The sequence below is a fragment of the Hypomesus transpacificus genome, chromosome 10 (assembly GCF_021917145.1).
Source record: "Hypomesus transpacificus isolate Combined female chromosome 10, fHypTra1, whole genome shotgun sequence".
Taxonomy (NCBI): Eukaryota; Metazoa; Chordata; class Actinopteri; order Osmeriformes; family Osmeridae; genus Hypomesus; species Hypomesus transpacificus.
In genome coordinates this window covers 7686122-7713014 of record NC_061069.1, presented here as the reverse complement: position 1 = coordinate 7713014, position 26893 = coordinate 7686122, and the positions used below count along the sequence as shown (strand labels likewise).

Here is a 26893-nt window from a genome sequence, read left to right as displayed (position 1 = left end):
TGATAAATAATTGGTCACCCATGGTGTTGTTACCACAGTAGCCTACAAGTATGGGTGCACACGTGTACCAAAAGCACTACAGCCGCCTCCGTTCAGAAAGACAGATTATTGGATACAAAAGAAGATGATTGACAAATAAAATATTTATTGGAATGAAACAAAATATCGACTGACCAAGAGGAACACACAGGTACACAAAAATCAGTCCATAGAGACATTTCTCACACACTTCACCCAGTGATGATGGGTTCTGTAGTTGGTGTTTATACAAACAGAATAAATGTATATAGAATATACGTTTTGTATCTGGTACTAAGTACAATAGACATGTATGCCCTTGCTATATATAAACTAGAGCACTGGGTATAAATAAATGAGAATGATGATAATTTAATTATTCTGTATTGCTCTAACAAATAAATACAAATATTAAATTATATAAAGTAAGTTCTAAATGCCCTCAGCACCACTGGTATTTGACTAACTGCTGAAGTTTGAGACTCATTTGGAAACAAAGATCTCTTCTCTTAAACTCCCATTGAGTAGCCTTTTCATGTTGAACATAAATTATAACAATTTTAAATAAAACCCACCAGACACTCCATAAATTCATAAATTATACTTTTTTTGACTGATAAATAAGTGCAGAAACTGTCAAACAATGTATTAAATATTAAATAGAGCTATAGATAGACAATAGATCAATATCAATATTATCCATCTCTAATGCATGTTATACACTATTTGACTTTCAGATATGAGTAAGCATGAGCAAATGTTCCTCTTTTCCAATCACATTTAAAACAATTAGCCTACTAAAAAGTACAAATATACATGTATAAAAGTACATGTCCTTAAAAATTACTGTACAAATGGTATGTAATAAATTGTAGAAAAATACAAAACTGTGCTCTATTCAGGTTTTATGCTAATTAATATCCATGCGTGTATCACTTCTCATGAAACATTGCCAGTTGGTTACTGGATCACTTCAAATAGTTGACTGTCAGTAAACGAAGAATTTGGTTCTGGGGTAGGTTCAGATAAGCCTATCAAAGACTCCAGGAGGTGAGTACTTGTCTCATCGTACTGTGGGTGATGTGGTGGGCTTAGCAACTGCAGATAGTGAAAGTTGTCTGGGTAAGTGTGTCCTTTGAAAGACTTGTGAAGAGGGCCAGAACTATAGTCAGGGAAGTTGTCAAAGAACTCCAGGTCTGATTCTGAGGAGAGGCTGAGGTCCATATAGCTGTTTGATGAGTAGTCAATGGAAGGAGAGGGAGTGTTAGGATACTCTTGAATAGGACTGGTAGCGAACCGTGTGGCGTCTTGGTTAGCATTTTCATCTAGGTACTCTGCTTGGCAAGAGGCAATACTTTTGTCGGTGTGAGAATTGGCTGCGTTTGTGACAGCATACTTCCCCGAGTTATTGAAACATTGATATGACTGTTTGATGTGCCTAGCCTCACTGTCAGTTCCCATAGAGCAGTCCTCGGTTTCTGAGTCAGAGAGTTTGAGCATGCGGACCAGTCCTTCATCCCCCTCCTCAAGCAGAGGCTGGTTGACAAGAGGTGTTCCCCCAGACTCCGAGTCTTCGCTGTTGGCAGAGGAACAGGACATGTCACTACTGCAGCTGTTTTCCCCCACCACAGCCAGCTCCATACTGAAATGGAACATAGGGGTGGTGGGGATTGTGAGATGAAGGCCATTATCCTCTGTAGTTAACCCAAAGGGGCAGCTCTTCTCCTGGACATGCTGTTGCTCATCCTGGTCTTGGTCCTCTTCCTTCGGGTTCTCCTGGTCCTTGAGTGGAACCCTTTTCTGGTCCAGGCAGTTGGGTGTGTCATCATCTTGCAGTCTCCTCTCCAATTCTAGCCTCATGACAGTGTGGAGGTAGTGAGTCTGCACACGTCTGGAGTTGAACTCCACTCGGCCATTAGTGTTGCCACAGCCGTCCCTTGTGCAGCCGCATGGGAAGCTGGAGCGGTCCATCTGTAGGAAAGCACGTGAGCAAAGAACATCGTTATGAAAAGCTTTTTAGAATATCGTTTTGAGAATAGTTGCTATAGCTGTTGAATCTATAGATGTTTAGTCCTTAAGAATAAATGTGATGCATTTATGCAAATGTAAATGCATTTCAAACATCTCATCCATAAACGACGTCCAAACTAGCAACAGTTTTGTTTATTATTTCTCCTGCCGTACCTGGCACTTGATGCCTGCCAGGCTGCATGCGCACGTCTCCGGCTCACAGAAACCCTGGCAGTCGCAGCCACACTCCTCCCTGGAGAGACGCAGAGCGTGCAGCTGTCTCTTCTCCTCCCTGTCGATACGCTTTACCCCTGCGGCCCTGAGCAGGGCTTGTCTCTGCTTGGATGGGTATGGATGCAGGAAGCCCCCTTCTTCTAGGTCAGCATCACTGAGGTGGATGTTAAGGTCCTCGTCTGGGACTTGATCTATATATGGTCTGTTAGCTTCCTCCAGAAGTATGGCTCCGTTGGTTGTCATCTGGTAAAGTAAGGTAGAATATGTCACTTAACAGACCAATGGTCTTCTGCTATGAAGTATATATATATATAGTAGAAGAAAGTTGTCTCTCTGGGTGATGTCTAAGATTTGTCATAATTTTGGGGGGGAAGTCTACTCACTTTGTTCCTCAGTTCCTTAAGTTTCTCCTGTCTGAGTCTTTCTCTGAGCCTCTCCCTGCATCTGTGCTGGCGATCCAGGGCGTGCTCTTCCAGTGTGTACCTGCGGAGGGAACTGTGCCTCCTCAACATGCCCAGGGTGGCACCCCCCCGGCTGGGCACGCTGGTGAAGCCCTGGCTGCGCTGGAACAGGAACACCGTCACCAGGTCAAAACTGACCCTGCCATGGCGACGTGTGGGCTTGGCCTTTTTCAAAATGGACCGAACTGATGAAGGAAAAGAAGGTGAGAGAAAATGTAATTATATTATTATTAGTTGTGGAACTACAGTAGCGGGGGTCAGTTAGGTTGGGCCAGGAAGGTTCAGGTAAACTGGAGATATGAAGCCTCTGAAGAGACATTTTGGAAGGTCATTTGTGTGCACATCTGTTCTTGTGCAGTTTCCTAAGTTGCCACTAGATGACAGTACAGGTGAGTCAGTGGCTGTCTAAATGGTCAAGAGTACATTTTTCATACTTTTTAAAAGGAAATACCAAGGAATAAACAGTTATTTAACCACTAAGCATGAGGACAGAGTAATGAAAAGAATGGAATCTGTAAAACAGTGAGACCCATCATTAGATCTTCACAAGGTTTAGTAGGAGTTTACTCTACGTTTATATTGGAAAAAAAGTATTAAGAACATTTCTGCTACAAGAAATTTGTATAAGGTTAGCTGTTCACTCGGCAGCTTGGTAACACCAAATCATATGACTACACTCGCTTGAGAATGAACTCTGGAGACAGAGGTCAGTAAACAAGGAAAACGAGCTGACCAAGCCAGTTCTGCTCTCTCTCTATCTGCCTAAAGAGGACACAACTCACTGGGGAACTGTTTGTTCTGTCACTCAGCTGAGGGAGCACAGCTAGATGGCTACAAGGGTTGAGTGAAAGACCAAAAAAAACCAAGTGGTAACTGACCCCTTTACCCTTCACAACTATTTTACTACAACCAGGTTAACTTGATTTTCCATTACCATTACCAGGTCTTTGAGCAACATCACAGTTGAGCGATATTTACATTCAGTCATTTGAAACTGCTTTGAGTTTTAAAAGGAGTTTGTGTTATCGTATTCAAATTGAATCCACAGACTATTGCCTAAGCAAATAGTTTGACATTACAATGAGCTCAGAGCCTTTCATTGTGGATTATTAAATGTCTGGTCTCCCTCTAGAGTAGCTTTCAGTACACATTTATCAGGCACTACTAACAGCACTGGTGCAGGCTGATAAGAGACTCTCCTAAAACACACTCATGGGCAATAAGCCAGATAAAAGGTTTGCATAATTTCAAAGAAGGAAAAAATAATTAATTCTTACTGGGTAAACTGGTTGCGGGCGAGGCAGGGATACTGGGTGTGAAGTCTTGATCGTCACTTGAGAGGCTCATTCCGTCAGACTCCCATTCCAAGGAAGCAGAGGAGGAGGGGGAGGAGAAGGATGAGGAAGAGGCGTAACATGGGTCCTCCTCATCCACCTCAGCAAATTTTCTTTTCAAGACTCCACTCATGTTCTTGACTCTGGTGGTTCAATGATCTGTCAGAACACAAAACATTGCCATCGCAACAATCAAAGGGATGAACACCACAGTTGTGGTTATGACATATCCTGTGACGATGCTGTGACACTGACATTGGCACTTCTCTCTTTCTTTGAGTGCATTACATTTAAGATCAAAGAAATCACATGACATTTTCTCATGTAATCTGTAATCTACTGTCCAAAGACACAGTAACTAGAAACGTATGTGTTTGTTCGTGACACTTTCTAGCCTAAATAATTGTAAAATGTGGCACTACTGGTTGTTTTTACTTCTGATTGTTTAGTCATTAAACTCACATTAATGTAATGTTTACATCGTGACCAGACTTTTGTATAGTATCAAAATCCAAACATTTCACTTCAGTTAAAGCAGCCTATTTCAGCAAGGGATGGAAATCAACAGCTCTTTCTTTTCCCCCTGAGTAATTAACATTCCAATGATTCCTTAAGTTTATTGGAAAGAAAACGTGAAAACAAGCAGTCCAAATACAACAACATTCTAGAGGGATTATGGCCAAAAGAAGCTGTTATATTTGGCTATGGACCTTTTACACGTGTTTTCAAAGGAAAGAATAGAAGAATGTGTGCTTAATAACAAGCATGTTGTTTTTAGAAAGATACATCTCTCTGCTGACTGATCTCTGGCCCCCAGAACAAGCCCAATAGATAGGGGTTCTTCTCAGGAATGTCCATCCACACAAGGCTAAAGTACGATCACAGAAGCCTTTGTGTCTTGTCTTGTTGCTGCTCATCTGCTATTTTAAGACTGTATATATGAGCAAAATTATATCTGACAATCTTGGTCAAATAATCTTCTATAAAGGTTTGATGGAGAGCTCTACACTATCCAAAATAAATTGAAAGACAATGACCTCATATGTTGCCTGATAAATAGAGAATAGGGAATTTGTGACTGTTCAAATGAACAGTGCATGGTGTGTATATGTGAGTGAGAGTGTGTGTGTGTGTGTGTGTGGGGGGGGGTATTATAGCAGAGGGGTGACAAGAGGACACAGGGAGTGGCTAAAAAGAACAGTGTGCACTGCAGTTCAGTTCACCTGGTCGAGGTCTCCTCTTCCTCTGTAAACCTGCAGTGCCAAGAACAGACTGTCCTCTAGACAAGCTAGTGACTCATGGCAACCCTGGTATGTTACACATAGTGACTGTACACACAGTCTCATAATCTTCCTCCTTCCTCCTAAAAATATAAGAATGTGGGTGTATAGACATTAACACTAAACTGTTGACCACACCTCATAGATGATTAGGCTATATGATGATAGATGTAAGGAGAAACCACCAAGAACTATCTGTTGCACATGTTTGTTTGTGATGAAAAATAAATGGAAGATCTAAAAGTAAGTCAAATAGCATCTGTTTTTCCGTTTAAAGCCTCAGTGGCAGATATGTTTGCCTGGCATAAAGTCTTGTACAGGCATGTACATTTGTGCGATCAATTAATTAATAATTAATCTATTTTTTGGTCCCAATAATGAAAGGTATACACTTGGAATCAGAAACAAGTGGTTTTCAAAATAGCCTATATATTACAAACAAGCAGGCCTATATGGTAAGTAGTTATCACTGACCCAACTATGGGTCTTTGTCACCCCGTCATTTTGGCAACCTTAACTTCCGCAACTGACCTCTTCACCCCGGGTGATACATGTAAGCTACAATGACAGCATTGTTCTCCGTCTGGGTTGGGGTCGCAGTTCCAAGCTATTAATCAATCCACTCATGGTAAGCTGTTTCGTATAGGTCTGGGTTTTTACCACGACAAAAAGATTTCAACAATAAAGTCGATCCCAAACTCGTAAACAATGAGGCTTTTTGATAAAATACTACCATTGGTTTTCACTCTTGGCATACAACTTTTGAAAACTATTTCTATGCAGTGGGACAAAAAGTTATATTGAAGGGAGGATACAGTAGTACTGAAAACCCTCCGCTGTATAAATGGTTATTGTAACCAAATACCCGCTGATCGGCCACTTACCATGAGTGTGTGATGACCACCATATTCGGTTACATCCACAGATTCCGTAATTCGAGATTCGAGTGTGTACTCAGCCCGCTGTGACAGTGGTATTCTCTCTTTATCAAACCCTCAAGGATTTGCTGATCCGTGACACAGCCAGCTCCTTCTCTTCCTCTCCAATGTTGTAAGAGAGAACGGTGTACTCATCGGTACTCCCCCTGCGCGTCTGACGTAGACGATCACAAGGAAAGGGAGCGGTACGCACGCAAGCACGCACGCACGCACACCCCCACACAAACACGCACAGACACACACACACACACACTGATATATATCGCAAATTTAATCATGGTAAATATTTTAACCGTTTCTTGGGGAAGCTCCCACCCTGGACAATGCCGATACATATATTTTTGAATAGCCTATAAAACAGTGTAAATGAATGATTCAGATCAACGACAGCCTTTCGGGTTTCACTCATAATGTTTTAAAACTTCTCTCTCTTCTTTTTTAGATTGAGTCCATTCAAATAACTCTAATAGGTTTACAGAATTCAGAATTAGTGGAAGAAAATCGAATCGAGTTGAATTTCATTTAAATAGTTTTGGGAGAAACAAATGTAACAGGGTCTGTGCTTTCTAAAGATAATCACATGGTTGAGAGAGAAATCAGTATAGTGAGCAAGTAACCCTTTGGTCACATGGAAGGCACAAGCAGAAAAAAGGGGAACCAAAATATCCCACCAGCTGCTCCCCCCTTCTTGGCTGGACAGGAAGATGAGCTACTGCCGTGTACGTCATTCGTTTCTCAAAACTGAAATGTGCTTCCAAAAATCACGTGAGCAAAATGTTACTGAATACTACGTAACATTCATGATACACACGTGTGTGTTATCACGTATCACTTAACACGCATGCACAAGCACACACACATACACGCAGTTGTCTATGTTGTCAAGACAATAGCGCTTTTACCACTGTAAAAATAATCAGTCTCCAACCGTCCAGTTGTCATTGGAAACAGCAGTCCTGTTGGACAAAATACAAATATGTGCAATTAGATAGCTGAACCACAATAGGAGGAATCACCGCAAAGTGTCCCCTGTTCCATTGACCTACATACAGAATGAACACCAGATACAGGCAAAAGTGCTAACACACAATCAATGTCAGTAATAAGCAAAACCTATAGAAGCTTGCTTTTGATCTGGCAACCATGCTCAATTTTGATTTGACTTTGCCTCTCCATCATTTGAAGATCATAAGTATCTTAATTTTCGTTCCTCATCAAATTGAAATTAATATAGTGATAAAAAAATAATATAAACCCTTTTGAACTTTGTATCTTGGTCTTTGTCTAAAAGCTCAAGGGCAACTGTTGTCTTAATCCAAAAGGGTTTTCCTATGGGGATGTGGTACAGTAAACTAAGGCTGCTGAGTTTTAATCAGAATATCTTAACAAATACTATTCTCATATATTGTGTTTGTCATTGTTTCTTGTTTCAGTCCTTTTCCTTGACTTGACAGACTTGTAGTTCTTGTCGTCTTGATGCTTGAGAAATTAGCACTCTGTCCATTGAAAGGGTTTCTCTCTGTTTCTCAGTCCACCTTGATGTTTCCCCAGAGGTCAGGAGAGATGGAGTGGGGAGGAGAGTGTGAGTCATGAAGTGAGCCCCTGTAAGCTACATACACGGTGAAAAACTTTTCAACACCATCATGGCCAAGAACTCTTCACTGCAAATGGAAAGAAATAGACAGAATCAAACACATTTATTTGAAGACATTTGATATACCATTCAACCACCAATTAAATGTAATTTCACCAAAACACAGACCCCTCCAGAGATCATGTCCATTTTATTTCATTAAAGTTGTAGGTTATGAGACTAAATCAACATTGTCTTGGGAGTACATTGGCTACGTTACATAACTTGCTGTTAACCTACATTTTGGCTTTCTTTCAGGTTGCTGCCACCAGCTCTTGTGTCCCAGTTTACAGTCAAGCTGTGCCTGTGATGGCCTACATACGAGGAGGTACCAACAAAGTTTTGACAAAGCTTGGAGGCATGTGAAACTGTGCCCCAGTTCCTTTTCCACAAATTCTTTTCCAGAACTACAGTACAGTGATGCTCTCCATTTCCCTGGGAGTGACAGGAAGTACAGTATCATGTAGCACCTTATGATGCCTCAATGTATTATACAACCATACCTTACAGTACATAATTGTTTTAAACATTGGTTTTATAATCTAGCACAATGATTGTTTGCCAGAGTTGTTGTTAGATGAGAGAATGATTCAGATGCAACATCACACAGAAGCTCTCTACTGTACTGCACATGTTCTTCCTACTGCTCCATGGTGTGCTCTTCCTGTTTGCTTGTATATCTAAAGTGCTGTATGTGCTTCCAGATGATGAGTCAGTAGAACTGTAATGACCAGTGGAACAAAAAAACATGTTTTTCTTATGACAACAGAGACCTCCCATTGCCTTCATCCTTCCCTGGATGGGTTGGCTTCTATAGTTCTCTGTTCCAAGCCTCTGGTGCTTCACTTGTGGGAAGGCCACATGGACCAATGAGCTCAGCCGACTCTACGTTTGCTCTTATGTCATAATGGACAATAGCTTCCATGGTGACGGTGGACAACGGAGAGTAGTCATTGGCTTTGGTTGTAAACGAGGGGAGGGAGAGGGAATGGCCGGGTGAAACTGCATCATGAGGATGATTTTAGTGCAGTGTTGTTTGTTCCTAAAAAAGGTAGCAAAAATGTTGCTACTAATAACATGGATGACCACACAGTTAAAAACAACTGAGGATGAGTGTGAAGTCTCTGGTTGAGTCTACTGGCAGAAATAGGTTACGGATTACTGAGGGGCAGATGGACAAGTCCACACTGTCTTATCAACTATCAACTATAAATACACATCCTCAAAGACCAGCAAACAACATAAGCTAAGCATCCATGAGCAAATGAGCTTCTTCAAAATGCCTAAAAACAAAAAAGTTGTATCATATTCCCTATTACTGTAACTGTTCACTTTCATAGTTCCACTCTAATAAGGTCAGTCAAAACCTTGAGATAAAGTTACACGACAATGACACCATAAGTGATAGTTCAGTTTCCATCCCTTTGTCAGTGACAGGGTTGTTTTATGGAACACAACAGTGAAAACAAAGGGACTTCCTGTGACAAACATAATGACACGTCTTGGCCCCAGGCCAGAGGCACTAGGGGCTAATCACTAGCTAGCTTAGGGTGTAAGATAATATCTTGGCAGTGAGATAAATGGCTCTCCTGCTACACTGTCTGTGTCAAGGGGTTTTATGTTTGACGTGAGAAGGTTGTGTTCCACAGAGTTTAAGTGCAAATCATGTTTACAAACACTAAATGTTCAAATTCCATTTAAGTGTAATTAGTTAGTTGGAAAATGCTGGAACTCATTTGGATGCGAAACATGCTATGGTGGATTCAAGTTTTAAACATTCACTGTCAAGGCATGTGTCAAACTGCAGCTTTGGATAAGAAACTAGGTTATGCAATCATCTGCAAATACTTCACCAGAGTGATCTTATCAGCAGTTGTGTCGTGAACAGGAGAGACAGAGTAGGCAGGAACTGTTAGATTTGATCTGGCTGCGCACAGAAAAGCATAAGCAACAAAACTCCTGTTGACAGCTACACTGCAGTTGTGACCTTTTTAACAAAACATGTATGACCTGCATGAATAACTGGATACAAAAGGAGTTCTGTCAGGAGGCATTACCAGAACAGTAACATCTGTGTTTTTCCTTTTATTTACATTGGATGTCTTCTAAATTCATCTAAATACGTTGTGTTGTGAAGTAACATGAAAATGGCTTCTGTAGGGAAGTAAGAGTTCACTAACAGACACAGTAGACTGGGAGGGGCAAGAAGGACTGCCTGCATGCAGTTGTTGTTATGTGTGTTTGCACATACAGCGTGTGTGCTTGTGCATGAACTAAATATTCTTGAGTAAGCCATTATCATCTCTCCGCTATGTGCAACTGATTTTAGTAGCACACACTTGGATGCCCTGCTGTGCCAATGTCTGTGTGCTGGCTAGCTTCAACACACTGGGTTCTCCTGTTAGTGTGGTCACATGTACCTCCATGTGAGGCACTGCAGAGGCATGCAGTCAGTGAAGAGAGGCCTGCTCAGTCCAGTACTGTCTGTTCTCTCCGGCTGTGTGACTGAACAAATCTACCTCCCTCCTCCTCTCCCTCCCCTTCCTCCCTCCCTCTCTCTCTCTCCCTCCCCTTCCCCCCTCCCTCTCTCCTCCCCTCCCTCCCCCTCTCTCTCTCTCCCTCCCTCTGTCTCCCTTACTATCCCAGTGCAGCTGTCAAAACACAAGCAACAAAGACTCTCAACACAACTGCAGAGGCTGAATGCTCGCTTACTGACTGCTACTATTTGCAGGATTGTTTGTCATCTGGGTATTTAAGTGGCAACTTGTACTGTCTTGAAGCATTAAAATGTGTTTTTGTAAGACGTTAAGTGCTGTACATGGACGCTTTAAACTGTTGTAAAAGACAAGGTGCAGGGAAAACTTGAGCATGGTCATTCACCGATGCTAACTAAATTTTATATCTGCCTTTGTTGATGAGATGCTAAAGTCTTAACAACAATTAAATGTACAGTAAAATACATCTGCTAAACAGCACATGGTCACATCAGCATTGTGGTCTGCATTACTTTCCTGACATCTAGTGGTTAGAACATGTAAAGGATACCAGTGGACATTTTTAGTTTGAGCTTGAGAGTTTTAGCAGTTTTATCTTTATCGTGTATTTAGTAAATCAACAAAAATGACTCTTTTCAGATGATATGGGCAAGTCCCTGTAGTCTTTTACTTTACCTCAATTCTCTATCCTTCTCTCAGTCGCATTCAAAGTGAGAGGGAATATTTAAAAGGTGACTATTTTGTGAACAGTTAATGTTTACCCCACTTACCATGGAAAAATCATCATTTGCATTTACCTTTGGCTAACCATTAAAAAAAGATCCCATATAAAAATGCCTTTGACACATGTTTATAGTGTATGAATTTCATGTGTCGACAAAAAGTATAACTCATAAAAAATGACATGTGGAACATTTGTGACCTTTAGGAAGTGGAGGTACAGTAAAACAATTTTGCTTTGCTTTTGATTCGGCTGCATCAAGTCGCTTTATAAAGACAAACTGCAAGACTTTGTTGTTAATATACATTTATTAAGTATGAGAACTGTAGACAAACAAAACCGTTTTTATGTGTTGGCATAAGATACAGTAACATGACGGCTTTGCCAAAAAGACTAAGACTGACATCTGATTAGGCCAGCTGGTCATAATAGACCTAGAGAGAAGGAGGAAAGGGGGAGCACCTTGAATCCACAAGGATCAACAATGCCTAGCAGAATGTTGCTATCGGTCATGATACATATAACCAGACTGTTGAAAATTGTTGTTTTAATGACGGACTGGCATTTGTGGGAATAGTGAGAGAAAATGCTACTGTCTCCCATCACCTCTAGCAACACTAACAAACCTAAAACTTCCAAAAGGTCAAGAACTGTGAAATATGTTTATAGTTGTAAATAAAAACAGGTATAGACAATGTATTTGATTGTAAAATGTTTGATATGATCAGCTTGACGATTGGCAAAGCAAGCCAAAATAAAAAATATTGTCGTTCCCATCTAAGTTGAATAACAATGAGAACCGCTGCTGTTGGCACCATGCATCCTAGTCAATCACACATGATCAATGCATAAGACATGACTCAGTTACTGTACAGGTGATTTTTGCATTACATAGTACAAGGTGGTTGTGTACGTGTAATTGAACGTGCTTTTTGTTTTATTGCATCACAAGGACACTATCAAAGAGTTGACATTTGTGTCCAGGAAGAAAATCTTTTCTTTTTTTCGGAAGCTAAAACCTCAGTGTATAAAAAAGAGGACTTTGGTCACTGGCATGATTGAGTCTTGTGAGTGATGTTCCGAACACATGACTGAAGAGCAGAGACTGGAATGCCAGGGGTCTTGTTCTTCACGCAGGTATGTGGCTGGTAACAAAGATCTGCTTTCATGACTGCTGTGGTGATGATGTACTACTGCTTTGTCGCATATAGTTTTTATTTGTGAAATTCAGAGGATTGGGGTAAGTACTGCTTTGTCGAATGTAATTATAGGGTAGTTAGATACAAACTGTTGCTACTCCAGGATAAGGCATTACAGTATACCAAGTTTAGAAATACAGAGAATAAAGTGCAGGAAGTCTGTATTTGCACTATATTTGAAATAATTGATATTAGGTGCTACAGTAAAAAAGATATCTAACATGAACTTAAATGCTCTAGCAAATTCTGCAGTCTAATCAGTGATTGCAGTACACATTAACAGAGTCAGATGACAATGTGTGTGACAAGCTGTCATTTCACACAGCTGCCTAGCAACATGTCTAATGGAATCCCATAAAATAAGGCGTAGTTGATGTTGTGTGCCACTGTTTTCCACCAATACAAATTGGAGTTCTCCCTCAAGGTCACTTCCACTCTGATGTTGACAGTGCTTGAGGACTCACTGTGGAAATGAGCAACCTAAGAAGGAGTCAATCTTTGAAGAACCTTTCTGGGGTTCAGGAGAGGTCATGGGTGGCATCTTCTCTTTGGGACAAAAAGAAGTCTGTCTCTCAGCTTGTACAACAGTGAGTGTGTTGCAGAAAATCACACACTTGACACTGGATGTTCACGTTATGTTAATGGTTACATTTATGTTTTAAAGACATTATCTCTTTCCTCACAGATACCAGAGCTGTGCAGAGTTACGGATAACGGAATCAGCTGAGGTATAGGACAAGTTACTTGATAATAAATGATATGATACATGGGTTGATGAATCCATTATGTCCTTTAAGCGATACAAACAAACAAACATCAGTGGTAGTCTGCAGCAATGTATTTGACACAAAGCAGTTCTGTATTCATTTGTTTGACTCCCACTTTTTTAGGCATCTGTGTTGAATCGGTCCAGTAGATATGAAGACTCAGAGATCAGAGTGGACTCTCTGGGGGGGCATAACGAGAGCAGGGAGATCAGAGGAGGCTTCCATCTGTCCAGAAGCCGATCCATGGACTACCTCCCCCCGAAGGAGCCTGTGGGAACCAGCGCCCTGCGGGCCCTTTTTGAGTCGAAGGTCACCTTGCGGCAGGACTGTTCCAGCTCCCCTCGACTGAGTGTGGCTTTGTCTGCCAGTAACAGGGAGGAACAGTGCCTCCCGGTGGTGAAAAGGGCTCACAGCACTGCAGGGACTCCAGTAAAGAAAGACAACCCTCCCCAGGTGGATTTGTGTGTGAGTGTTTGTATGTTCATGAAAGAATCACTATGCTGTGGATTCAATCTTTACGCTGATTGCTGATTATAACTCTAAACTGTTGATGATTCACAGCGTGTTGTCCAGCCAGAGAGGCGTAGACAGACCTCAACTGGTGTCCCGGAGTCCTGTGTCAGGGGTTCCGCAAACTCACAGGGTGAGTAGTTACAGTTCAACATTCAGCATGTGACATGATAGGTCTGGTGGTACGGGGGATGGCGGGGTTCCTCCAAACCAATGAGGTCACCCTTTTTTTTTAGGAAATGGCTCAGGTCTCCTGCAAATAGATACAAACAAGAAATTGTGATCAAATTTACAACCTTTTTTAATTTCTTTGAAGACAGAGACTGTTTTACCTGATTTGGGTGAGTTTTGAACTTGGGGTTATGAAGGACTGGAAACAGGAAAGTTAGTCTTTGAAATTAGGATATTTTTTTTATATACAGAACCCACCCATGGTGGAGCACACAAACGTTGAGGGCATTCAAAGTCATTCACATCCACATATCCACAGAAGCTGCTTTAGGTTCCCACAGAAGGAGAATGTGACGGCTGTGGCGACCATGTTAAAAATATCACAAGATAACCCAGACATTGCACGGTCTCAACACACCATAAGAAAGGAGAGAGAGCGATTGGTTGTCCAGCAGCTCCTGTTCCCTGGCCTTGAGAGCCCCAGGTTGCTATAAAAAGAAGCGGATGTGGATGTGTAGACACATAACTATGCTCTGTGCACACATGCTCAAGACAGAAGGTCGTCACTGACATTTATGACCATGAAAAAGGTACAAGCGCTTTGAGCCATGGGGGGACACACTTCTAGAAAACTGTCTCTGACTGTTTGACCCCATGATGCATCTATGAGACCTGAACAGTTCTTCTGACAGGAATAGGATTGACATAGAGATCCCATAGACCGGAGGTTGACCCTCAGTGACAGTAACAGCTGAGTAATGGATAATAGATCCCATAAGAAATTGTGTATCCCAAGAAGTCAAAGAAATCACTCATACTTTTGGCTGACAATACAAGAAAATGTATTAAGGAATAACTTCACATTTATGTTTTGAGCACTATGTAAGATATGTGTGTAACTATCGTTTCAGTCGTAAAGTGGTTGATGTATTCACCAGACTATTATTAAAACCACTGTTATGATAGGAAGCATACTTATTAATAGAGAAGGTGTGCGATCAAGCATGGACTCTTTGACACGCTTATCATGTGTGTGTGCGCCACTTGACCAAAATAGGATCATCACTGAGGAGTTGAAAGTGTTTTTATTGTCTAGTCCTCTGGGCACCTAGTGACATCAGTGGTCCCTCCCTGGGCCCGTTATAGGAGGTGACAGTGGAGCGTTGGGAATGGGCAGGGGGGTGACCCCGTCTCTATGACTAACAGAAGTGATTGACTCAGCCCAGAGAGCAGCCGCCACCCTCCCTCCCAAAATAGCCAAAACATCCCAGTGGTACAACGGATCTGATAAAAATCAGCTGTCACTAGGACCACAGGACTAGAAAGAGGCACAGTGACCTGACAAGCAGACAGATAGAGGAACGGAAGGAAACGGTCTACTGGGCTAGCAGCACGGGGCCATCTGAGAGCCAGTACAGGAACTTTATCTGACCAACAGCGACTGAAACTGTTTTTAAGTTAGAAAACATTTTTTACTACACTGGACATTACTTTTGTAAGTACTATCAATTTACATATTTATTCATATTCATATTGATTATTTATGTGTTTTGATATGTGATTTTGAATTTTTGTGTCAGATGAAAATGGCAGGTATATTGTTTGGTTAGTAAGAAAAGCTGTGTTGGGAGTGGTAAATTCAGATTTTTTGATCGGATTTAGAATGCACATCGCAATTATTCCCAGAATGTTTATGGAAAGCATTTGCTGCCTTGGAAAGTAACACAAAATAATAACATCATAATTGTAAGATGTGACTAGATTGTTCTTCACCTGAATCCAGGACTCCTCATGTGGAGGAGAATACCTCCATCACATGGAGAGTCTGTCAGACAGCTTTAGCAGAACAAATGAAATTGACATAACATGCTGTGAGCTATGAGGAAAGGATACGTTCATTTAAAAAATATTTTCTTTGTTCTATACTGATGCTTCAGGTGTGTGTCTCTATCTGAGTTTGAAGAGTTAATAACTAAATGGAGCCTCCCAAGGGGCCAGAGACAAATGTCTTAACTTTTATTTTCTCTGGTATCTTTACGATGTCCTAAGTGAGCATCATTTCTCAGCCCATAATCCTCAGACATGTAAGGAATGAGGGTTCAGAGAACAAGCTTGACCAATCACTGGCTTTCTCTTGATGACCAATACATTTACATTGTAACACTTCTGATTATAGATTTGAATTAGTACAGCGATCCATCTTACATTGTGAACATTAACAGTGATAGTTTTACAGTACAGTATATGTTGCATAAATAAATATGATTACCAGAGTGACATTGTTTTCAAAAACATTCATGAATATTAGTTTGTTTTACATGAGGGCTTTGATATTGATCTAGTTCTCCTTCAAGTAGACTTGACCAAGTTTGTTAAGTGTGTTTTTGATTATAGTCTATGTATGTGGCTGCAACAGAAAGCAGCTGAGGTGGCTGAGAGCAAATACCAACCGTATTTGACAATCATTTGGACAGCTGTCAGCAGCGTAAAAATTTGCTGTGCCTCTTATAGCTCCCCTCCATTCCTGTGGAGGAGAGAAGGGATGAGGAACTCAACAGGCCCAGGGGACAGACCAACCCCTTTGAAACGTATATGAAAATAACTTCCCCATTCCAAAAAACCTTGAAGATGACTATGCTACTTACAGAAGTTCTGTTTTGTCTAAGTGCAGCTACAGTGCCTCTATAATTACACACACGCTGTGTGATTGGTAGTTCTGAAAACCTTTCTGGTTTTCACGCAGAGCAATAGTATTTTAAATTGTTGCATTGCATATTTTTTTAAGATACATGCGGTACTATTTGCATCTCCACAGAACTTAAAAATGATAAGCATCAACAACACGTGTGTGATTGTTCAGCGTTAATTGATAGGTTGACCCCTAAGTTCTCTGGGATGAAACCTCTACAGGACTCGCAGGGCGTAATGTTGGTTCATTCTGTCTGCTCACCCAGCTATGAAAATGCTTTAAGTCCGGACTCGTGAGAGGCGCCAGCTAGCTAGCCTGTCCTTTTGTCTGACGAGAGCTTACTGCATGAAAAGGGAGGTATGTTCGAAATCTGTCTATTAGTTACAGCTAGTGGGCCTATGCAACAGGTCCAAGCTGCTGACCTCTCAAACCAGGCTGCAGGGCTTAACCTCTGTTGTTTTGATTCTTATAACAGGTTGAAAAATATGTCTATACTAGTCTGGATTGGCAGTGTACAGCCAACCATCCAAAGTATTTATTTAATTTTGATCATCTTTCACAGAGATAGTAAAACATCAGTTGTTTCATCACTTATGTCTCACCCTAAGTCGTAGAAGGTGTTCAATCATAAACAAGGGGTTTATGACAGGACTGGTGGCAGGATATGGGAACTATGAGATTGTTCACTTTGTTACCCACAGCAACAGACAGTAGCATTCTTTTGGTCAGTGGTGATGGCACGATGGAGATGAGGTCACACAAACAAAACAACCAGGGTTGCTCCAGCTGAGCTTGCAGTTGTTGTTTTTTCCTGGTCTCTCTGGCTATTCCACGGTATGCTATTTGTTGAGGGGCGAAGGCAACTGGTATGCTATGCAAGGCCATTTGTCTTGTTGGCTAAAAGGATCAAAGCCTCTATTACCCCCTTGTCACCTGGTTGGTCTCACATTGGAAGTTGTTTTGGAGGTAAACAAAGTATATTTAACTTATGTTGATTAATTATTAAATGCAAAGCAGAAGTACTGTAATTAACATTTCACAACATTTAGACAAAATAAGTTGAGACATTTAGTGTTCCTGATAGATTTCATTGGTTTGTTTGTGACTAAATATGTATCCTAACTGTTTTGTCTTGTCTGGTCTGTACAGCACGTATTGCTGTGTCAGAGAACACAGCAATAGTTTCCGTAGACAGCATAGTTTCCACATGCTTAAAGGAATGACAGAAGATAAGACACATTGCAACACAATTCTGCTATATATACACACTGTGCTGATGCCAGAGAACTGTTTTAGTAGCCCTCTGCTCTGCATACCACGGGTAACAAGAATATCTTGTCACCACAGGTTACAAGACTGTTGTCTTATCATTCTGAATTTGGCCTGGGTTCTAACAAATATCCATGATGCACAGAAGCACATACTTGTGTCTGTTCATACTGTATATGATTTATCACTCATGATATAAAATTACATGTGTCTTTTTTTATTATTCAAGCATCGCATAACAGTCACAGAACTGTACTTTAGAATACATCATAAAATCCAAACAGCAGCTCAGTAATCAATTGTCTCTGCTCTTGTAGATGACAAGAGGCATCCGAAATTGACCCACGCAGAGACCCCATCAAGGCCGAACCGTGAGAGGAGATCCACGTGTGCCTCAGTGAGAGACAGATCAGCTCTCTATCTGTCAAAAGTGGCAGCTGCAGACTCCACAGGAGGATCACCACATCCAGTGAGTGCATGACCTTCCTCCCATTCCTTGCCAGTCACTGAGGTCAAGGGTTCACAATGCGGAATGACCATGGTTTTTTCATTCTTCTTATTTACTGTACAGATGTCCCATACAAACACAGCATACATTTCACATTTATATACCCCCTGCACAGTTTTTTTTTCCAATCTTATTTAGCAAATGATGACCACTGTCTTTTTTGTTGTTGTAGTGGAACTGTATGTTAAACATTCTAAATGTTCATGTCATTTTTATGTAACTGGATAACAAACAATTTAGCAAGTATGAAACAGTACTGCAGTGTAATGATTAGTTGAACCATACATGTGTTTGTTTTTAGGAATTCACTAGTTCATCAGAAAAGAAGACTAAATTAAGCAAGGTACTGTACAGTATGCCTATAATCCCTTAGTAGACTAACAAAAGTGTGTGTGTGTGTGCATGCCATGGACTGAATATAACTTTTGTCAACATTTGTCATAAACTGGAGATTCAGAATTTAAATTATCAGTATCCAAACACACATGCAACTAAACAGGGTAGGTTTTATTGCTTAATAAATGTTCACTGCGCATCCAGAGAGAACAAAAATAATATCTTTAGACCCCTATTTGGCATTGTCTATTACTTGATATCACTTGGCAACAAGGTACATTGTTGCCCTCTTCATCCAACGGGGTAACTCGGTTTTGATCAGGACATCTGCCTTAACTTGAAAGCTTCTGCAATTTCGCCGAACGGATCAAAGTACTACTACTACTACTAAAGCCCACCAGGAATCACATTTGGTAAAATATCACCTTTATTTCAACAATGTCTTCATCTCCAATCGTGGAACACTTCTAACCATTTTTGTAACCAAAACATCATCAACTCCATAGAGTACTCCATAGTGTTGCAACCTAAACTACTAAATAATGCTTGGTGGCTCAGTAGTTCCACATAACACTTCGCTGTTCTACTAACCGTTGTGAAGTTTTCCTAACCTCGGTTTGGTGGAAGATAGTTTGCTGTGAAGCACATTCATCCATCTCAAAAAGGTAAATTATGGCATCAGTTTTTATGTGCATGGCTCTCTAATATTTTGTCAAAATAATATACTAATACTGTTTTATAACAGAATGAAAATTACAATAACACAAACCCCCTCCCCTTTCTGTTTTCATTGGAAGATGGCAGACGTAGCCAAGCAAATCAGGGTTTCAGAGGCTTCTCATGAAGAAGACGACATGTCTTTCCCTCCACCTCCCCCTGTACCACCCCGACCTCTAAACTATGAAGAGTCTGCAAACAGCGCACCCTTACTTCCTGTACCACCACCCAAGGAAACCTTCTCAACATTCTACCAACAGCGACAAAAGAATGAGTTGAAGAGGCTCTTTAAACACATTCACCCAGACTTAAAAGGAAACCTCAATGATGTTGTTGATGATGAGCTGGTGGAGGCCCTACAGTCAGAGATATCTGCAGAAGATACAGGGTATCAAGGCGAGGTGCAATCCATGAGGTGGATCTTTGAAAACTGGACACTGGACAACATTGGGGACCCCCATACAACAAAGAAGCTGTTGGAGGAGGAGAACTTGCAAGGTGGAGATGTTAGGGGAACATCTTCCATGTTTGAGCATTGCGAGATGGATGACACCCAACACAGCTCAAGGGCATTTGCTGAAAGGCAGGTGTCTGTGAGAGGGGATGTCAGGACATCCACATGGTTGTTTGAGACCAAGCCTTTAGATATCCTGAATGAGATCAACCAAGAAAAAGGTGAGATGGTGGAGGCAGTGCTGAAGGAACCCATCCAAGGAGGAGATGTCAGAGGAGCGCGGCTACTCTTTGAATCCAAACCACTGGACGTCTTAGGCCACTGCTGCTCAGTCGAGAACCAGAACTTCCTCAAGCTGAAGTCTGAGCTCCAAGAACAGAAGGGAGACGTCCAAAAAACGGTCAAGCTCTTCCAAGCAGATCCCTGTTGTGCCATTAGAGACAACAGTGGAAACATCCATGAGATCAAGTCAATCTGTAGAGAAGAGATCAATAGCAGCAATATCAGCACTGCTCGTTGGCTCTTTGAAACTCAACCTCTAGATGTCATCAGGAAAGACACTTCTGCTGTAAAGATCATTCAGGGGATATCGCTGGAAGAAGGGCAGAGAGGAGGCGTAGATAGGAAAAGGTGGATGTTTGAGACTCAACCCTTCCTCAACACCCAGGAAGGCATCGAGGAGAACAAATTCCAGCGGACCGTGGACGATTTTGTAGGAGAGGCTGATGTTGAGAACAAACGAAAACTCTTTGAGACAAAACCCTTGGCAGCTCTGAAAGGGGAGTGTACTTCCACAAACCAGGAAAAGGAAGAGATCCTAGGTGGTAATGTCAAAACATCTTTGTGGCTCTTTGAAACTCAACCAATGGATACTTTGAAAGACAGCTATGAAATTGGACATCTAAAGGAAGTGTCGCTTGCTGCAGATGAACAAGGAGAGGTGAAGGGCAAAAAGGAACTGTTTGAAAACTACAATGTCAGAAAAGAAACATCGGTCAGAGAGCTTGACATTGAAAAGGGGGATGTCAAATCTTTTAAACATCTTTTTGAAACAATTCCTCTTGGTGACATTACCCAATCTGAAGAAGTGATGAATGGAAAAAGTGAAAAAGACATCACAGTAGGGAATGTCAATGGTAACAAAGAATTGTTTGAATCTACACCTTTGTATGCCATAAAAGACTCTTCAGGAAATTTCCATGAGGTCACAACTGTTAGTAGAGAGGAGTCTATCAAAGGAAATGTCCAAAACTGCAAATGGATGTTTGAGACCAAACCGCTTGACCAGTTTCAAGAGGGAAAGGGGAGCATGGAGGTTATAAAAGGGATCACTAGACAGGAAGACGTAACTGGAGATGTGAAGATGGCAAAGTGGCTCTTCGAAACTCAGACACTAGACTGTATCCATTCAAAATTCAACCACGAGGCACCAAATCCATTGGTGCAACAGGATGAGTTTCAGAAAGGTGATGTCAAGACCTGCAAGTGGTTTTTTGAAACCCAACCCACGGACATTTTGTCTGACAAATCAAACAAGCTCCAAGATAAAGAAGCCATAGAAAATGCTAACGTTAAATCCTTTACTTGGCTTTTCGAATCACAGCCACTGGACAGTATCAAAGCTGGAGATGAGCATAGTTTGAAATTATGCAGCACCATTCAGGATGGTGTAAAAGCTGAGGCTGGAGTTAAAACTGTGAAGCATCTTTTTGAACAAGAACCTTTGGATAAAATAAGGAAGGACACAGACACAGAACAAGATGTCAGATATGTCAGCCAGATAAATGTTCAGTCAGGAGATGTATCAAGGGTCAAGGAAATCTTTGAGTCTCAGTCTCTTGATGAAATAGGTACAGAAGCTGAAAGCATGTCCGACAGAGAGGGTCAGGATGAAGACATTCAAAAAGGATCCGTTCACAAATTCACCTGGCTTTTTGAGAACCGTCCCATCAACACGATCACCGAGAAAAAGCAAAATGGAACAAGCATGTATTCTGTCAGCGATGATGAGGCTGGCGATGTACACAACAAGAAGTTCATATTTGAAACGTTCTCTTTGGACAAGATCCAAGAAAAGCCTCTCGAGGACTCATCCGCTTCCTTGGACGAATGTGAGAGCAGTGTGGATGTGAAATCCAGCACGATGCTGTTTGAGTCTCAGCCTCTGTATGCCATCAGAGACAAGGAGGGACAATTTCACGAGGTCACCACGGTCAAGAAGGAGGAGGTGATGAGTGGCGATGTGAGAGGTGCTCGGTGGATGTTCGAGACAAAGCCCCTGGATTCCATCAAAGCAGAACACGACATTTATGTCATCCGGGCCGTTACCCAAGAGGACGTTCTTAAAGGAGATGTCAAGTCTGCCAGGTGGAAGTTTGAGACGCAGCCTTTGGACACTCTCACATGTAGAGAGGAGCCTTCAGTCAAGGTTGTGGAGGAATTTGGAAAACATAACGTGCAGCTTAACAAACAACTCTTTGAATCTGAGCAGTCCGCTCACAAGAAGTATGTCCGAATGGTCAGTGTTACTGATGTCCAGCAAGGAGATGTCCGAACGTCAACCTGGCTTTTTGAAAACCAGCCTATTGACAGCCTGAAGGGAGGAGCAGAGGAGCAGGGCCCAGTGAAAACTGTCCACAGAGAAGACAACCAGAAGGGAGAAGTGAAACGTTGTACCTGGCTGTTTGAATCCCAGCCTCTAGACAAGCTCAAAGAGGTTGATGCCACCTCAGCCCATGCTGTTGAAGAGAACATACCAAAAGCAGATGTGAAGAGCACCACCTGGATGTTTGAAACGACACCACTGGATAAAATCACCGTTGGTAGTGTGGTAGACAGTCTCACTCGTCTTTCTGAACTTCAATTCATTCACTCAAGTGGCATTGTTATAGAGGCAAATGAGATCAGTAATGTTAACATGGCAAAATACCAGCTCATTAGCAAAGAAAACATAGAAATTCTGAAAGAAGAAAGGGTAGAAGGTAACATTAGAAACATCATGTTACAGTTGTTATGCAAACCAAACATGGAGCCAAGGATCACCCTTCTAAGTGAGGGTGAACAGGGTAACGTTAACACCACAGTTTTGGAACTTCCAGTCAATCAGCCATCTTCAACTGTCAATCTAGATGGTGACCAAAGAATGCAAAACATTGCCGAGATGATTGAAAGCCTGTTAGTTGAAAATAATATAATGAAGAAAGGTATTGTGATGCAAGAATCTGCCAGGGGCCAAGCAGAGATGACTGTGTACAGCCTCTTCTGTCACACTGAAACCAGAGCTGAATCTCAAGACATCACAAGGGGTGATGTGAAGTCCACTATTGGAAACCTTCTAGCCACCGCCAATAGTCAGAGAACCTCTGTTTCGTATAGATTAGATGAAAATGAGAAAGGGAATGTGAACTTGTACAGGAACTGCATTGAGAAAGGAGATCTTCAATACCTGAAGAGTCTCCAGAGTGAGCCAGAGGAGAGTGATGTACTTGACCTCGGAGCAAAAGAACAGATTGAAATCCTGCAGGGAGATGTGAAGGAGGCAAAGAGAATTCTCTGTCAGAAAAAACAGCAGGTGGAGCGAACAATTTCAGATGTCCTGCCAGGAGACGTGAAGAACGCCAAAAAAGTGTTCAGCTCGGAGGGGTCCATTGACCTTGGCATTGAACACTGTGTTCCAAAAGAAAACATAATCCGTGGGGATATCTCATCAGCCAAGCAACAACTTGGACAGGCAGTGAAGCAACCTATCACAGTGGAAAAGGAGGAAATTGTAGCTGGTGACATCAAAGCAACACTACAGTCCTTAGAGCGGGCAAAAAAGCAAAGCATGAATGTGGAGCGGGAAGTCATCAAACCAGGAACCATATATGACATTGACTTATCAGCTCAAGGTCCAGAACCAGAGGATAACGACTCGCTGAACTTCAAAGAGGAAATAGTGTCAGGAGATGTGAAGGCAGCTAAACAGTCCCTCGAGTTGGCAAAGAACCAGAGCATGCGAGTAGAACGGGAAATTGTTGTTCCTGGCAAAATCTACAACGTGAATGTCTCATCACAAGAGCAAAGGTCAACAACCACAACACAGTCTACATCTTCGTGCACCTCCAGAGGTCAGCGGATCACCACGACTTTTCGAAAGGTCAGTGACACAGAAACAAAAAAGGGAATCCATGAGGGGATTGAGGCTTGCCCTAAGGGAGCAGTGTCAAAGAGTGCAGACGTAGTGAATATCTGTGTTAGTGAAGATGCCTTCCATCAGTCCAACACCATACCATCCCAATCTTGTGTTAAATCAGAGTATCATGTTGAAAACACTGATGAAGAGACAGAGGCTGAGGTATTGAGGGGAGATGTGAAGGCTGCTATTAAGTCTCTTCAGAATGCTGCGACAGAGCAAAGGCTTCTAGACAAAGAAGATGTTATAAGAGGTAATATGCAATTGGCTTTGCAATCTCTTGAGAGGTCTAGTGTAAATGTGTCCAAAGGAGACTTTAAAACTGCAATGATTTACAGGAATTCAGGTAAAGCTTACTCAGGGCCAAGTAAGAAAGTGGATTCTGAGACTGTGCACAAACAAGGTGTTGTAGTATCTATGCCTCCATCTGACACTGAATTGTCTCCTTCGGTTTCAGTAACTTATGGAGAGCCACCTGCCATGACAACACTGAATTCAGATCCTGTCACTCTTACACACAAAACGGAAAACACACCTTCATCAGAAGACCAAAGGCCACCTCCACTTCCCCCCAAAACAAGTGACAAATCACAAGAACACAAGAAACCAGCCCTACCGCCCAAACCACAGCGCTCAAAATTATCAAGTGATACAGCACAGAATATTCCTTCTCTTTCAAAAGCACCTTGCCCTGTTAAAGTTAAATCGCAAACCCCAATAATCACTCCCAAGACAAAACTGGAGAAGTCGTCTTCTCCTTCCACTCCCCGTGAAACATCGGCAAATAAAAGAGAACACAGACAGGATTTACCACAGAACGACCATTCAAGAGAAATGAGCATTCTAAAAACCACCAAAGGTGCAAAGCAAGGCTCACCACAGATCATTTCAAACAACGATACTCAAGTTTCCAGAGATTCAAATACACTACAATCTGATAGAAATGTACATAGGAAAGCATTAGAAGACATAGTGGAACCACCGGTATGTGAAACAAAAACAGACAAGAACCTGACAATTGCAAATTGCAATGAATGTGTTATGGATAAAAATGAAATTCAGAAAATAAATGCAGCAGAAGAGATCCGAATGTGTATGCAGAGCTATGCAAATGATAGTTGCACTAAAACAGAAATAAACATGGGCTTTCAAGTTGCTCTCCAGAACTTTGGGGGAAAGGATAAGAACACTGTGGACTCATTCCCTGTTTCTGCCAAAAAAATCCATGCAGTTAAAGAAACTGTTAGCCAAGTAAAGAATCAGAACAAATCCACCATGCAACAGGATACACAGTACTCAAACGCAGGTCAGCAGGAATCGGCATCAGCCATCATCGCAAAGAGATCTCCATCTATTCAGAATAGCAGAGCTGGTGAGGAACAGGTAAAAGCTGTGGACAAAGTTGTACTGAGGAAGAAGAAAGCGAAGAAGGAGACAGAGGGTGAACGACGACAGAGGCTGTCTGTCCACAAGGACGAAATTATGAAGGGAAATGTGACAGCAGCAATGGAAATCTTTGAAAATCTAAGGAAACGGGAGGAACTCAAGACGATCTTATCCCAAGTTCAAGAGATAGAGGGGGAGACTAGCACTGTTGATGTGGGTTCCTTAAAAACATTATTTGAGAATGTTCCTGCTTGGATAGTCACTCCACGTAAAACTGAAACGCAAAGTCATTTGAAGAGGGAAAAGAAGGTTGAAAAAGAGTCATTGAATACTGAAATGGAAAGTGCCTCAGTCGAGGCTGCATTTGTAGACCTGGAAAAGGCAAGCCATGAAATAATGAATCTAAAAGAGCAAACGTTGGCAAAACTCATTGATATAGAGGAGGCAATACGGAAAGCCTTGTATTCTGTTTCCAACTTAAAATCTGAGGCCGATATAGCAGGGTTGTCAGGACTCTTTAATGAATCCTTGAACTCTGAGCAAAGTTGTCAAGCTACTCAAAACAACATTCGGAAAATTAGCATTGTGTCCAGCAAAACTAAAACAGAAAAGGTTAAACCAACATCAGAGATAAAAATGAAAGGATGTTCAGGTCAAGCAAAAACGTTAGAAGAAGCACCTGCTCAAGTGCTCAACACGCCTCCTGTCAAACAATGCATGAGCTCCCCATCCTCACCGTCCTTCATCTCCATTCACTCTGCTGCCAGAAAGCATCCAGAACAATCCACGTCCCCTAAATCATCAACTTTCAAGACAAAAGCAAAGGGTTGCTCTCAAAGTTGCAATGGAGTCAATGCTGATGTGGACCAACTCACTTCCTCTCGATCCTCCAACCAATTCAGCAGTCCTGTGAGTCCAAAACGTAAGGTCAGCGTACTAGAAGTGCAAACTGTCCCGGAAGCTCCTGCTGGATTAGTTGGCACAAAGACCGTCAGTGAAAAATATGAAGAGACAGATTGTTTTGGTAACAAATTTGTCTCCTCCAAAACGTCTACTTTTGTCACCAAGCAGTCTGAGACTAAAACTGCCCCACTCTTTGAAGTAGTCTCCTGTCCAACAAGATATGAAGTTATGGCATCCCCTTTAATACGAAGATCTGGACACACCTTCACAGAGAGTGCTCAGTCCAGTGTCAAAGAAGGAGGAACTGTTTTTGTAACATTCGGTCAACAAAAGGCTGGGAAAAAGTAACATTTTGTGTTGAAACTTAGAACTGTTTTTCTTGTTTTATCTAATTATTGTGAGGTACAATTATCACTTTTGTTTTCATGTCCTTTGAATAATTTATCTTAGTGAAACAATACATTCTATTTAATAAATAAAAAATACATGTATTAACATACATTTTATAGATGTTTTTTGTTGCTTTTTATACTGTATACATGGTTTTGTATGATAAAACCCCCTCTGTTGACTGTGTTGTTGTGTAAATTATCAAATAAATGTCTTATACAATTACTGTGGTTGAAATTGTATATCTCATACTTTCTTTATAAGTACTTAATATTCAGTACATGACACATTTTGCT

At 41.5% G+C, this 26893-nt stretch overlaps 2 protein-coding genes across 3 annotated transcripts; one reads left to right on the top strand and one right to left on the bottom strand.

The window, feature by feature from the left end:
- Positions 1-125: 125 nt before the first annotated feature.
- Positions 126-6413, bottom strand: LOC124472149 (cysteine/serine-rich nuclear protein 1-like). Its single transcript, XM_047026813.1, has 5 exons — positions 6222-6413; positions 4001-4216; positions 2646-2908; positions 2203-2505; positions 126-1989 (listed from the first exon to the last, which is right to left on the bottom strand). The coding sequence occupies exons 2-5, from the start codon at positions 4188-4190 to the stop codon at positions 979-981; spliced, it is 1767 nt and encodes a 588-aa protein (XP_046882769.1). The 5' UTR covers positions 4191-4216; positions 6222-6413; the 3' UTR covers positions 126-978.
- Positions 6414-12204: 5791 nt separating this feature from the next.
- Positions 12205-26822, top strand: xirp1 (xin actin binding repeat containing 1). Of its 2 annotated transcripts, XM_047027549.1 has the most exons (8): positions 12205-12261; positions 12773-12910; positions 13009-13051; positions 13214-13555; positions 13652-13733; positions 18047-18198; positions 18539-18580; positions 19371-26822. In XM_047027549.1, exons 2-8 carry the CDS (start codon positions 12795-12797, stop codon positions 26553-26555), a joined length of 7962 nt encoding a protein of 2653 aa, XP_046883505.1. In that variant the 5' UTR covers positions 12205-12261; positions 12773-12794; the 3' UTR covers positions 26556-26822. The 2 variants fall into 2 exon arrangements, with proteins under 2 accessions (XP_046883505.1, XP_046883506.1); XM_047027550.1 differs by lacking the exons at positions 12205-12261; positions 12773-12910; positions 13009-13051; positions 13214-13555; positions 13652-13733 and adding an exon at positions 14999-15266.
- Positions 26823-26893: the final 71 nt, after the last annotated feature.

Excerpts from the sequence above, each read along its gene's own strand:
- LOC124472149 (XM_047026813.1), bottom strand. The coding sequence starts at position 4,190 with ATGAGTGGAGTCTTGAAAAGAAAATTTGCTGAGGTGGATGAGGAGGAC. Across the intron at positions 2,506-2,645 it reads TTAAGGAACTGAGGAACAAA|ATGACAACCAACGGAGCCAT; the intron begins GTGAGTAGACTT and ends TTACTTTACCAG. Across the intron at positions 1,990-2,202 it reads TGGCAGGCATCAAGTGCCAG|ATGGACCGCTCCAGCTTCCC; the intron begins GTACGGCAGGAG and ends GCTTTCCTACAG.
- xirp1 (XM_047027549.1), top strand. The coding sequence starts at position 12,795 with ATGAGCAACCTAAGAAGGAGTCAATCTTTGAAGAACCTTTCTGGGGTT. Across the intron at positions 13,052-13,213 it reads GGATAACGGAATCAGCTGAG|GCATCTGTGTTGAATCGGTC; the intron begins GTATAGGACAAG and ends CCACTTTTTTAG. Across the intron at positions 18,581-19,370 it reads AGAAGACTAAATTAAGCAAG|ATGGCAGACGTAGCCAAGCA; the intron begins GTACTGTACAGT and ends TTTCATTGGAAG.